The sequence below is a fragment of the Lethenteron reissneri genome, chromosome 6 (genome assembly GCF_015708825.2).
Source record: "Lethenteron reissneri isolate LAM-NWPU_2019-01 chromosome 6, ASM1570882v1, whole genome shotgun sequence".
Taxonomy (NCBI): domain Eukaryota; kingdom Metazoa; phylum Chordata; class Hyperoartia; order Petromyzontiformes; family Petromyzontidae; genus Lethenteron; species Lethenteron reissneri.
In genome coordinates this window covers 5,298,683-5,311,572 of record NC_083784.1, presented here as the reverse complement: position 1 = coordinate 5,311,572, position 12,890 = coordinate 5,298,683, and the positions used below count along the sequence as shown (strand labels likewise).

The window sequence follows — 12,890 nt, the reverse complement described above, 5'->3', positions numbered from 1 at the left end:
CACCAGCCCCCCCCCCCCACCTGACACCAGCCCCCCCCCCACCTGACACCAGCCCCCCCCCCCACCTGGCACCCGCCCCCCCCCCCCCCCACCTGACACCAGCCCCCCCCCCCCACCTGACACCAGCTACCCCCCCACCTGGCACCCGCCCCCCCCCCACCTGACACCAGCCCCCCCCCCACCTGACACCCGCCCCCCCCCCCACCTGGCACCCACCCCCCTCCCCCACCAGGCACCAGCCCTCCCCCACCAGGCACCCCCCCCCCCCCCACCTGCTCGGCGATGGCGCGCCGGCTGCGTGCGTCGGTGGTGGCGGCCGCCTGCAGCTCGGCCATCTTGTGCATCTTGGCGTCCAGGTCGGCGCGCTCGGCCAGCCGCCGCACCGCCGCCTCCAGCTGTGGCACGACGCCGCCCCCCGGCCCCCCGGGCCCCCGGCGGGGCCGGCCGCACCGGCTCTCCTCCCCGACGGCCGCCGTGCCGCCCCCCCACCACCCGCGCACCTCGCGGGCCGCGCAGGCCGAGTGCACGGCCGTCGCCCAGTTCTCCAGCTCCGATTGACTGCCGGCCTGCGCCCCCCCCCGCCGCAACAAAGACAAAGGTCCCCCGTGTAGGCTTGACGGAGTGTCGGGGCGAGTGCTGTTAGCGAGCAGCACCTGCGAAGGACGGCGGGGCGCACGGCGGGTTGGGTGGCCGGCACCACCGCTGCCCGGCCGCCTTTGTCTCCCCAGTGGCGATGTTTACACACAGCACCGGGTACTCGTTTGCGGCTGAGTCGACCTAGCGGAGGCCCAGGGCCGGTTCAGATAGTATAATCGTCACTGGCGTAGGGCGTGAGCGGGAATCGGACTCGGGCCACCGGTTTCGTAGCGTGGAGTGCTAATCGCTAAGACACTACCATTCCCCACAGACACCCGCGCACAACAACAACAACAACAACCGCCATTCGCCACTAAGTGGCGGTGACGTCACCACGATGCTTGTGCCAGGCCAAGTGCACCTTGAGGCCACGTGAAGTGTCGAAAGCCCGCTGGCAGGAGGTCACGGGGCAGACCCAGGTGCCACTGGTCGACTGACCGAGATGACCGAGATGACTGGCTGATGCACCACCTGTGCCTCCTACTGTGCCAACTTGCTGTGCTTTAGCCACCCGGCGCTCCGCTCGTTGTTGTGAGCGTCGCTCCTCCGCCCTCCGTTGTTGTTGGAGGGCGACTGCCTCCAACTGCCCAGTAGCGTCCTTCACGAGCCTCCTCCACTGAGGCCGATCTTGACACCGCTGGTACCAGTCATCGGCAAGTCCACTCAGCTCCACGTCCTCCTGTACCACATCACTCCATCTCTTCTCCAGCCCGTGCCGCGCCCGTCTAGCCCCCTCGATCCGGCCGAACAAAAGCTGTTTAGGCATGCGGTGGCTGGGCATGCGGGCTACATGACCCAGCCAACGCAGCCTTGCCTGCCGGAGGAGCTCACTGATGGGACTTTGCCCAGATCTTTCAAGGATTTGTGAGCTCCTCACACAATCCAGCCTGGTTAAACCCAGGATGGATCGTAGGCAGGCCAGCCTAAATGTTTCCAACCGGCGAAGATGCTCCACCAGGGGGGTCCACGTCTCGCAAGCGTAGAGAAGGGAGGGAATGACCGTGGCCGAGAAGACCTGAAGCTTCGTGCGGAGCGACAGACCAGGTAGCTTCCACACAGCGTTACGCAACCGATGAAAAGATATTGCCGCTCGACTGATTCGGAGTGAGACCTCTGCTGATAGACTGGAGCCGGTCATAAGCATACTGCCCAGGTATGGGAAACTCTCCACTCTCTCCACAACTGCCCCATCACCAATTGGGAGTTGTGGGGGTGGAGTGTCCGATGGTACAAAATACCCAGGCAGGTGCTTGGTTTTGGTGGGGCTGATGGTAAGGCCCCACCTCTTAGTGGCACGCTCCAGTCTCAGCAGCAGCGCCTCCAACTCCTCTTCTGAATGAGCAGCTATTACCAAATCATCGGCATACATAACGTGGTTGACCAATAGGGAGCCATCCCTTGATCGCACCCGGGCGTCGATCAGCCTCCCATTATATCTGTACCAAACGGAAATTCCCCCGGTACAGCTATTGAAGGCTTCACGAACTACGCGGTCAAAATAGATGTTAAATAATGTGGGAGCCAGAGGACATCCCTGTCGCACCCCAAGGTGTACAGGGAAAGGCTCCGACTCCCGGCCACGTAGTTTTACCCGGGCCCGCTCACCATCATGAAGGTCCTTAATGATCGTGAGCAGAGGGTCAGGGACTCCGAAAGCACGAAGAACAACCCAGAGTCCAGTCCTACTGATGGTATCATAGGCCTTGACCAGGTCAATAAAGCAGAGATGTAGGTCTTTTTGGAATTCCCTACACCTCTGCTGTAGCAGACGGACAGAAAATATGGCATCTGTGCAGGACCGCCCTTTCCTGAAACCGCATTGGGGCTCCGCAAGCCCCTCCTCAGCGTGCCTAGCAAGGCGATGTTGAATAATCCTTGCCAGGACCTTACCCGGCACACTGAGGAGTGAGATGCCCCTGTAGTTGTTACAGTCTGTGCGGTCCCCCTTCTTAAAGAGGGGGACCACCAGGGCATCCTTCCAGTCCTGCGGAACCCGTCCAGTGGTCCAGACTGTTGTTATGATGTCATATAGGGCAGTCTGTGCACAAACGCCACCCTCCCTCAGCATTTCGCTTGGGAGATCATCTCTGCCCGGTGCCTTCCCTGGTCTCAGACTCCGGATCGCCCTCAGTACTTCCTCAACAGCTGGAACCTCAGCCAGCCACTCACAGGGGGTGACCTCTTCCAATATTTGAGGCACCGCAGCCTCAGCAGGGTTATCCCCACTTTGTGCCATGATGTTTTCCTGGCTGAGAGAATTTCCCTCCCCCAGGACCTCACAGAAATGCTCAGAAAATCTGCAAACCTGTTCCTGGGGGTCGGAGATTGGATCACCGTTTTTTCCTCTAATGATGGTAATAGGTGTGGCGCTGCAGGTTACTTTTTTGATGGAGTTAAATAGTGATTTGTGATCACGGGCCACTGAGGCAGACTCCATCTCCTCAGCAACCCGCGACCACCACCCATCCTTACAACGCCTTACGGCTCTCCGAACTTCCGAGCGAAGGCTGCGGTAAACCTCCTCATTCTCTGACGTGGGATGCTGTAGGCGATGAGAGTGGGCCTGTCGCTTTTTCTCAATTAACCTGAACACCTCCTCTGTCAGCCAGGGTTTCTGGGGAGGTCTGGACCGCGTACCCAAAGCAGCCATTGCAGCTGCATGAGTCACAGTCTTAAACCTCGCCCATTTACCCTCGACATCAGGTGGAGTGGGGGACGATGCCAACCCCAGCTGCAAGCGATGATGAAATTCTCGCTTGCAACTTTCATCAGCTAACTGAGACCAGGCCACTTTTGGTTGGAATGGGATCCTGGGTGTACACCCACCACCGGAGTGGAAGAAAGGCAGGCGCATCTTACAGATGACTAGTCGATGGTCAGAGGACAGATCAGCTCCACGGTAGGTCCTGGTGTCAAGGACATGGGTTCGCATCCGCTGGTCCGTCACTATGTAGTCCAGCAGATGTTCTTGCTTGGACCCGGCATGTATCCATGATGTTGTGTGGATGCGCCGATGCCGGAAGAGCGTGTTGGTAATTACAAGCCCATGGGCTGCACAAAAATCTAGCAGCCTCCTACCGTTATTATTGAGCTGATCTGGCCCATGCCTTCCAATCACTCCAGACCAGGTGTCAGCATCATGACCAACTCGGGCATTGAAGTCACCCAACAAGATGACTCTGTCCCGAGTGGCCACTTTAGCCAGCACCTGTGACAGGAGGTCATAGAAAGCGTCTGACTCATCGGCTTTGCTTGCATCCCTCCACGGATGTTCGTCTTCGGTGGGGGCATAAGTAACCACGACCACCACTCCTCGCCTCTGGTTGATGGGAAGGCGAGCCCAAAGTATCCTGGGGCTTACAGCTTCCCACACCTCACCGCCACGCTCCCACGCCCCCTTCATTCTTTTGTTCAGAAGAAGAGCCACACCCTGTTGTTTGGCAGTCTCCTGCCCCGAGTAGAGGACTGTCCACCCCTCATGGTGGCAGGAGCCAGAACCGGTCCACCGGACCTCCTGAATGCCACAGAGATCCAGGCGGTACCGGTCCAGCTCCCGACAGAGGAGTGGCAGCCTCTCCTCCGCAGTGAGCGTTCGAACATTCCACGTGGCCATCCGCAATGGTTTTTTGTTGTTTCTGGAGGAGCCCCGAGGGTGAAAATTCAATCTCCTGGCTCCGCCAAATGGGGTTTGGCCAGGAGACGTCATAAAAGCCTGACCCCCCGGGGCCTCCGGCACAAGCTTATTTGTTACAGGTTTATGTTTAATTCGTGGTTTAGTGGTAATGAATTGAAGGTGGAGGGGTTACCAGCCCCTCACACCCGTCCAGAGCCCCCGTTTAGCCACTGTGGTGGTCACAGACGCCATGAGGGGAGAGGCCAATGGGCATTGGCCCTCCCCCCACAGCAATGTCCACGACAGTGTTGCCCGTCCGGCACCGCGAGGAGGTAGACACACACACACACAGACACACGCACAGACACACGCACAGACACACGCGCACACATACAGACATACACACAGACACACACGCACACATACAGACACACACACAGACACACACAGACACACGCACAGACAAACACACGCACACACACAGACACACGCGCACAGACACACGCAAAAACACACAGACACACACACACATACAGACACTCACACAGAAACAACAAACACGCACACACAAACAGACGCACACACAGACACGTGTCAGTGGCGGATCTAAGTGGAGGGTGCCGTGCCCCCTCGGCGCCCCCCCCGGCGCCCCCCCGGCCCCCCCCCCCCCCCCCCCACCTGGAGCAGGAAGGCCTCCCCCCGGCTGTTGCTGAGGCAGAAGACGTGCTCGCGCCGCGGGTGCTCGGGCACGGCCTGCACCAGGGCCCCCAGGGCCGACACGGCCTCCTGCACCTCGTCCCCTCCCGGGGGGCCCGCCTCGCACGCCCCCCCCACCTCGCAGGGACCCCCCTCGCCAGGGGAGGTGGTGGCACCCCCCCCGACTGAATCGTAGAGCAGCAGCGTGCAGCCTGCGGAGAGAGAGAGATGCACGCACAGAGACGCACACACAGAGACACAAGAGGGTGAGAGCTCGAGAGAAGGAATTCTTAAAACACGGCCGAACCCAGACCACCGCACCTCTGCGTAATAGTGGGGTGAGGGTATAGGATGCAGGGTGAGGGTATTGGGTGGGTGGCAGGGTGAGGGTGCAGGGTGAGTGGTCGGGTGAGGGGCAGGGTGAGTTGCAGGGTGAGGGTATAGGGTGAGAGTGCAGGGTGAGTGGCTGAGTGAGTGTGCAGGGTGAGTGGCAGGGTGAGTGGTTGGGTGAGTGGCAGGGTGGGTGGCTGAGTAAGTTGCAGGGTGAGTGTGCAGGGTGGGTGGCTGAGTGAGTGTGCAGGGTAAGTGGCAGGGTGCAGGGTGAGTGGTTGAGAGAGTGTGCAGTGTGAGTGGTCGGGTGAGTGGCCAGGTGAGTGGCAGGGTGAGTGGCAGGGTGAGTGGCAGTGTGAGTGGCAGGGTGAGTGGCCAGGTGAGTGGCAGGGTGAGTGGCAGGGTGAGTGGCAGTGTGAGTGGTCGGGTGAGTGGCCAGGTGAGTGTGCAGGGTGAGTGGCCAGGTGAGTGGCAGGGTGAGTGGCAGGGTGAGTGGCAGTGTGAGTGGTCGGGTGAGTGGCCAGGTGAGTGTGCAGGGTGAGTAGCCAGGTGAGTGGCAGGGTGAGTGGCCAGGTGAGTGGCAGGGTGAGTGGCAGGGTGAGTGGTCAAGTGAGTGTGCAGTGTGAGTGGCAGGGTGCTGGGTGAGTGGCTGGGTGAGTGGCTGGGTGAGTGGCAGGGTGAGTGGCAGGGTGAGTGGCTGGGTGAGTGTGCAGGGTGTGTGCCGGCGCTCACCCCTGAGCGCCGCCCAGCACCGGCGCCACTTCCTGCGGGGACTGAGCTGCACGCGCTGCGCCTTGCCGCGCACCAGCCAGCGCTTGGCCCACAGCCAGCCGGTGCGGCGCACCGCGGTGGCCTCACGGGCCGTGCCGGCCGCCCCGTCGCTGCAACAAAGACATCGATCAGCCGCCCCTTCCCCACCGTGGGGCCGGGAAAAAAAAAAAAAAAACGCACCCCCCCACCCGCCCGTGTCTCCCCAGCGCCACCGGTTAATATGCGCCGCACCGGCTACTCGCTCACGGCCGAGTCGACCGGGAGAACGCGGGACAACCCGCACACATACTGAAAGCTAAGCAGCGTCGGAGCCTTGCGTGGGAGGCTCGGCGGAGTAAACGAGAAACCATGGCGGTGGCTCAACTTACACAAATACATTCATTGTTATCATTACACGTGCTTACCTAGGAAAGCCTCGCTGCGTCCGAAGATTCTTTCTCAGGAGGGTCCTGCCGAGTATTCGCGGCTGAGCGGGTGGGGGGGGGCCGATTGTTGCGATTTGGAGGAGGAGGAGAGGCGAGGAGCGTCGCTCACCTGGCGAGGGAGAGCGAGGAGGAGTCGTCGCCCCCGTCCAGCTCCGCGCAGTCCCCCATTGAGCCCCCGTGGGGTTCCGGGCCGATCCACGAGGGGTCCAGGCGGGGACCCCCATCTCGCGGGGCCCCGGGAGAGGACCCCTCGTCTCGCTTGCTCCGGCCGCACCTGCGGGCAGCGAGGACGGACGGACGGAGAGACGGAAGGACGATGTGGATGCCCGTGTCTGGATTTATACGTGGAGTGGACGACATCTGGAAACAATCGGTGACCTATGACCTTCGTCGGGGTTGCAGAGAGAGGAGCGACCGAGGGCGGTATTTCTGCACGAACGCAACCGGCACAAGAACATCGCCGTTGCTTTCATTGATCCCCCCCCCCACTCCGTGTCTCTCCACGACTCCGGGCCTGACCCCACCACCGCGGCTCACCTCGAACCGCAGCGGTAGCTGCCGCCGCCGTCGCCGCCACCGCCGCTGCTGCTGCTCCCGCCGCTGCTGTCGCTGTCCACGGGGGGCCCCGCGTGGCCCAGCCCCTCCGCACGGGCCCCCCCCGCCACCGCCCCCGCCTCTCCCGCGCCGCCCGGCGCCGCCCGCCCCCCCCAGGGGGCCTCCAGGCTGGAGCGGTGCGAGGGCAGGTCGATGCCGCTGTCGCTGCCCTCCTGCCTGGCCCTGCCCTGCGCCATTGCCTGTCGGGGTGGAAAACGAACGTCGGTCTCCACCGGTCGAGCAAACAGTTGTTCCAGGTTGGGGCAGGGGTCAGAGTTTGAAGGGTCGGGGTCAGGCTGGTACCTGGCAGGGCCCGAGCCTCCTCCTCGGCAGGCTGCCCGACAGGAACGCAGGGCGTTGCGTCTCCCTGGCCGCCCACGGCCGCGTCAGCTCCTCCTCCTCGTCTGCCGCTGGCGTGGGGCGCGTCGCCGACTTCCTGAGCTTGCGGCATGGCAGCGTCTGGGACCAGCCGGCGCGGGGACCTCCCGGGATCCCGGGGGGCTCGCCGCGGCCTCCCGGCAAACCCGGCTCCGGCGTCGGCGGCGAGCGCCGTTCGGCTTCCCGCCCGTCCTCCGCCGCGGCCGCGACCTCGCGACCCCACGCCGGCTCGAAGGTCATGTCCTCTGGCGAGGGCGGACGGCCCTCCTCGTCGCGGTCGACGCGCAGCGACTTGGCGGCGTGGCTCGGCGGCGCCCCGCCGGCGGCGCCGCGCGAGGGCTGCGACGCCGTCGTGTCCACCGACTCCTGGCGGCAGCGCTTGCGGAACTCGACCGAGACGCCGCGCGCCAGCGACGCGGCCTTGATGACGACGTGCGAGCCGTCGGGCTCCTCCTCCATCTCCACGTCGGGCGTCCCTCCCGCCGGCACCGGGCAGCCCCCCGCCGCGGCCCCCCCCGCGCCCCACGGCGCCGGCTTCTGCCTGCCGCTCCGGCGCCAGCGCCCCAGCGTCCAGTATCCGCCGCCGCTCGAGATCGCGGCCGGGTGACCGGCGCTCTGCGGGCTCCACGTGGCCCAGGGTGGCGCGTGAGCGGGGCCGGTGGCGGCGGCGGCCGCCGTTGTGCGCTGGTGCTGCGGGTGATGCCGCGAGTGGCCCCGCGCATCGCCCGCCCGGCCCGAGGCCCGGAGCCGGTGCCCGGCAGCGCGGCCCTTGCTGGCGCCGCCACCGCCAGCGCCGCCGCCGCTGCTTCCGCTGGCGCTGCCATTGTCGTGGTTGTTGTTGTTGTGGTTGTTGTTGTTGTGGTAGTGCTGGTCGTAGCGGCTCCCTGTGTTCCCCATGGCGACCTGAGGGCCAGAGTAAGCAGTGCACCACAGTGAGCACTGGTACTGTGCCCACTAGCCCAGGCAGGCAAATTTACACACGAGTACATGGATACTCACTCACTCGCTCGCTCACTCGCTCACTCACTCGCTCACTCACTCGCTCACTCGGTCACTCGCTTGGTCGCTCACTCGGTCACTCGCTCGGTCGCTCACTCGGTCACTCGCTCACTCGCTCAGTCGCTCACTCGGTCACTCGCTCGCTCACATATTGAGCCACTCACCCACCCACCCACTGACCCACCCACTCACTTACTCACCCACCCACTCACCTCGAGGAAGCCCAGCAGTCTGTCTGCGTCGGTCTCGGTGAGGAATCGCAGTCTCCACCCTTCCCCCCGCTCCCCCACCCACTCCACGCAGCTCCCACCCCTCCTCTCCACTCGTCCACACTCTACGCGGGGGGGGGAGGGGGGGGCATACGAGTTGGGGGTCACAGAGTCACAGAGTCACCGGTGGAGTGGGTGGCGCTTGAGATTGCCGAGTGATGGCGAGAAGCCCCTCGTGGGGAGGGGGGGGCGAGCGGTTCGTGGGGGGCGCAAACCACTAACCAGCCACTAGTTCTAGCCCTGCCACTAACCACACACTTCTAACCCACCGCGCGAGCTTCCACCCAGAGCGGCCGGGTCGCCCTCACCTGCCGCGTCCAGGTGCGAGTCCAGCACGTGGCGGCCCGAGTGGGCGCGGGCGGTGACGCGAATCCCTCGGGCGTGCGGGGTCACCCAGAGCGGGACCACGGGGCGCGAGACGGGGTCCGCCGCGGAGGTCACCCCCGGGTTCCACCGCGCCTCCCCCCCCCGCACGACGCTCACCTCCGCCAGGAGCCTGCGACACGGAGGACGGCGCGGGCAGGTGAGGGAGACGCGGGGACACGGAGGGGACACGGAGGAGACACGGAGGAGACACGGAGGAGACGTGGGGGACATGGAGGGGATGCAGACAGGTGAGGGAGAAGCGGGGACACTTAGGAGACGCAGGGATGAGACGTGGGGACACGGAGGAGGAGACGTGGGGACACGGGGAGGTGAGGGTCACGACTTGTTGAGGGTGCCCCCCCCCCACACACGTGATCAAAGAGGAAGAGGAGATGGGAGACGGGGAGGCACCTTAACTCGTCCAGCTCCGCGGTCGTGTTGGTCTTCGCTGTTGATGATGAGGACGATGAGGATGATGACGATGCGTGATTCATCGCCAAAAGTTGTGATTACACCCCTCCCGACACGCGCACCAAAACGCACGTACACAACAACCCACCACTCACACACACCGAAGACAAAAATCCCCCGTATAACTTTAACAGACTATTGAGGCAAGTGCTGTTAGCGAGCACCTACGAAGGCCGGCACGGCACACGAGGGGGGTGGGTGGCCAGCACCACGCCCGACCGCCTTTGTCTCCCAGAGGCAATGTTTAAACACCGCACCAGGTAGTCATTTGGGGCTAAGTCGACCTAGGGGAGGCCCAGGACCGGTCCAGATAATGGCCACTGATGTTGGCCGTGAGCGGAAATCGAACTCGGGTCGCCGGGTTCATGGTACAGCACGCTAACTGCTACACTACCACTCCCCACCCCACCAACGCCCCCCTACCAATCACACACTACTCACACCCACCACCGCACACACCACACACAGACACACCACTCACACACATTACACACACGGGGATGCCTTGTGTGAATGGCGCTAGATAAAACCGAGTTATTTACTTACACACATACATAGACACACCCCAAGGCTCGCACCAAAACACACAAACACACAATACGCGCAGTGGCCAAGATACACACTCCCAACACAAACATTCACGCCCAATACGCACACGTGAAATCACTCTTCACTATGGCCACGATCAATACAAAGACAACGATCAATCGTGTAGCCTGCATCGACTGTCGAAGGCAAGTGCTGTTAGCGAGCACCTACATAAAGCCAGCTCGACGCACGAGGGGGTGGGTGGCCAGCGCCACGCCCGACCGCCTTTGTCTCCCCAGCGGCGATGTTTACACACACCGCACAATCTGCTCGTTTAAGGCCGAGTCACTCGCCACTGATGTTGTCCGTAGCCGAGAATTGAACTCGATTGGCCGAGCTTCGTAGAGCAGTGCGCTAACCACTGTGCCACCGCTCCCTGTCAACAAACACACGCACATAGACCTACCTTTACTCGAGCACAGATCAAACGTACCCTAAACACACACACACTCCCACACACAGCAACTCACCCCGAACAACAGGCACACACAGAAAGACAAAAATACCCCGCAAGAGACTTAACACACTGGTCCGTCAGGGCAAGTGCTGTTAGCGAGCACCTATGCAGGCCGCAACTGTACACACGGGAGCGATGTGGCCAGCACCACGCCCGACACACGCACCCCGAACTCCTCCCGCCTGTAACGGACTGAACGCGCACTGAATACTGGGGAGATTCGGGGAAGAAGTTAGGGTTGGGGTGTGTGTGGAGGGGATGGACGTGAAGAGGGAGGGAGGAGGAGGCACAGGGGAGGTCTTGAGTTACGCACTTAAGAAGAGGCGAGCACACACTCAGGGGGCAGTGGCGGGCGTGTTGAAGCAAGTCTCTCCGGCACAACTTCCTCCTGCGTACAGAGACAGGGCCGGCCACAACATTCACAGGGAGAGAGGGAATTAGCCGCAACGTACACACACACACAGACAGATCGAGCCTCGCCGCTCTCAGATGCGCACAGAGAGGCGGCTACACCACTGGCTCATGCAAAGCTAAGATTCTCCATCATCGCCTTCACAGACTGTTGGGGCGAGTGCTGTTAGCGAGCACCTGTGAAGGCTGGGACGGTACACCAGGGGATGGGTGGACAGCACCATGCCCGGCCGCCTTTGTCTCCCCAGTGGCGATGTTTTTACACACCGCACCAGGTACTCATTTGAGGCTAAGTCGACCTGGACGAGTTCATACATTCAACACTGTTGTTGGTCGTGAGAGGGAATTGAACTCGTGCTAACCACTACGCCACCGCTCCACACACACACACACGCACCCCAACAGATACTCATTTGAGGCTGAGTCGACCTAGGGGAGGCCCAGGACCGATCCCCAACATTCCCGTCACCGATGTTGGGCCGTGAGCAGGAATCGAACTCGGGTGGCCGAGTTCGTAGCGCACCGCGGAAGACACCGCAGACACATCGTGGCCTCCCGCATGACACTCCAAACCTCGCCGCTCACCGCCACTCAGACACGGCCACGCCATTCACCACCACCCCCCCTCTTCGCACTCGCACAAAGACAGAGACAGGTCACCCCCCGACAGAGTTAATGGGCTGTCGGAGCAAGAGCTGCCAGCGAGGGCATGTTCGGTGGCGACGCGCGTCGCGACAGGAGGAGTTGGGTGTGCGCTGAAAAACCACTCCCAGCCGCCTTTGTCTCCCCACTGCTGTCGGTGAATACACACTGAAGCAGGTACCAATTTAAGGCTGAGTCGACCTAGCGGAGGCACGGGACCAGTTCGCATACTCGTCACTGATGTTGGCTTTGAGCGGGAATCAAACTCAGGTTGCCTGTGCGCACTCGCATCGCTCTGTAGACGATGATGATGAGGATGATGAGGATGATGAGGATGATGATGATGACGATGATGATGATGATGAGGTTGATGATGATGATGAGGTTGATGAGGTTGATGAGGATGATGAGGATGATGATGATGATGACGATGATGATGATGACGATGATGATGAGGATGATGAGGATGATGAGGATGATGAAGATGATGATGATGAGGTTGATGATGATGATGAGGTTGATGAGGATGATGAGGGTGATGATGAGGATGATGATGATGACGATGATGATGATGACGATGATGAGGATGATGAGGTTGATGAGGATGATGAGGTTGATGAGGATGATGAGGATACTTTTGGGGCAAGTGCTGTTAGCGAGCACCTATGACGGCCGGAAACGGCACACGCCGGATTCGTATCGCAGCGCACTAACCGCTACCCCACCGCTCCCCCACACATAAACCCCCCCCCTCTTTACAATGAGCCCCCCCTCTTTACGATGAGCCCCCCCCCCCTTTTTACGATGAGCCCCCCCCCCCCCCCCCGCCACGCTGCAAAGGCACCGCGCCTACGCATTCAGACACGTGACCACGTCAAGGGCCCACGCGTCCTTCGCTTCGTCCGAGGTGGTGGCCGATAAACCTCGCTACTCGCCGGCACCCAACGGAGCCCAGAGGCACCGGGGCTGAGACACCGCGCGTGTTCGCATGGCTCGCGACATCAGCAGCAGCAGCGGCATCGTCATCATCAGCAGCAGTATCATCAGCATCATCAGCAGCATGATTGTCAATGAGTTCGTGTGTGCAGGTGCTGGGCGGATTATTTCACCGCGTCATCTCGAGAGGTGACGGCGGCAGCGTGGGGAGGCATTCATCCAGCAGTGGATTTATCATGGCTGCTGCTGATGATGATGATTGCTTCGGGTGTGATTGCAGGCGCAGTGCTGCTGATGATGATCACTCC

At 61.9% G+C, this 12,890-nt stretch overlaps 1 protein-coding gene across 2 annotated transcripts in view; it reads right to left on the bottom strand.

Annotated features, from left to right (window-relative positions):
* LOC133354186 (rho guanine nucleotide exchange factor TIAM1-like) overlaps window positions 1-12,890 on the bottom strand; it is a 38,095-nt gene that overhangs the window by 15,985 nt on the left and 9,220 nt on the right. Inside the window, exons 2-10 of one of the 2 annotated variants that reach the window (XM_061570838.1) lie at window positions 10,907-10,981; window positions 9,020-9,207; window positions 8,655-8,776; window positions 7,369-8,346; window positions 7,009-7,265; window positions 6,581-6,745; window positions 6,008-6,156; window positions 4,928-5,157; window positions 273-566 (exon numbers count right to left, since the gene is read on the bottom strand). In XM_061570838.1, coding sequence (XP_061426822.1) covers window positions 273-566; window positions 4,928-5,157; window positions 6,008-6,156; window positions 6,581-6,745; window positions 7,009-7,265; window positions 7,369-8,340 — 2,067 coding nt within the window. In that variant the 5' untranslated portion in view covers window positions 8,341-8,346; window positions 8,655-8,776; window positions 9,020-9,207; window positions 10,907-10,981. Of the gene's footprint in view, window positions 1-272; window positions 567-4,927; window positions 5,158-6,007; window positions 6,157-6,580; window positions 6,746-7,008; window positions 7,266-7,368; window positions 8,347-8,654; window positions 8,777-9,019; window positions 9,208-9,488; window positions 9,957-10,906; window positions 10,982-12,890 lie in introns of those variants that run through there. The other variant, XM_061570830.1, reaches the window with a different exon arrangement.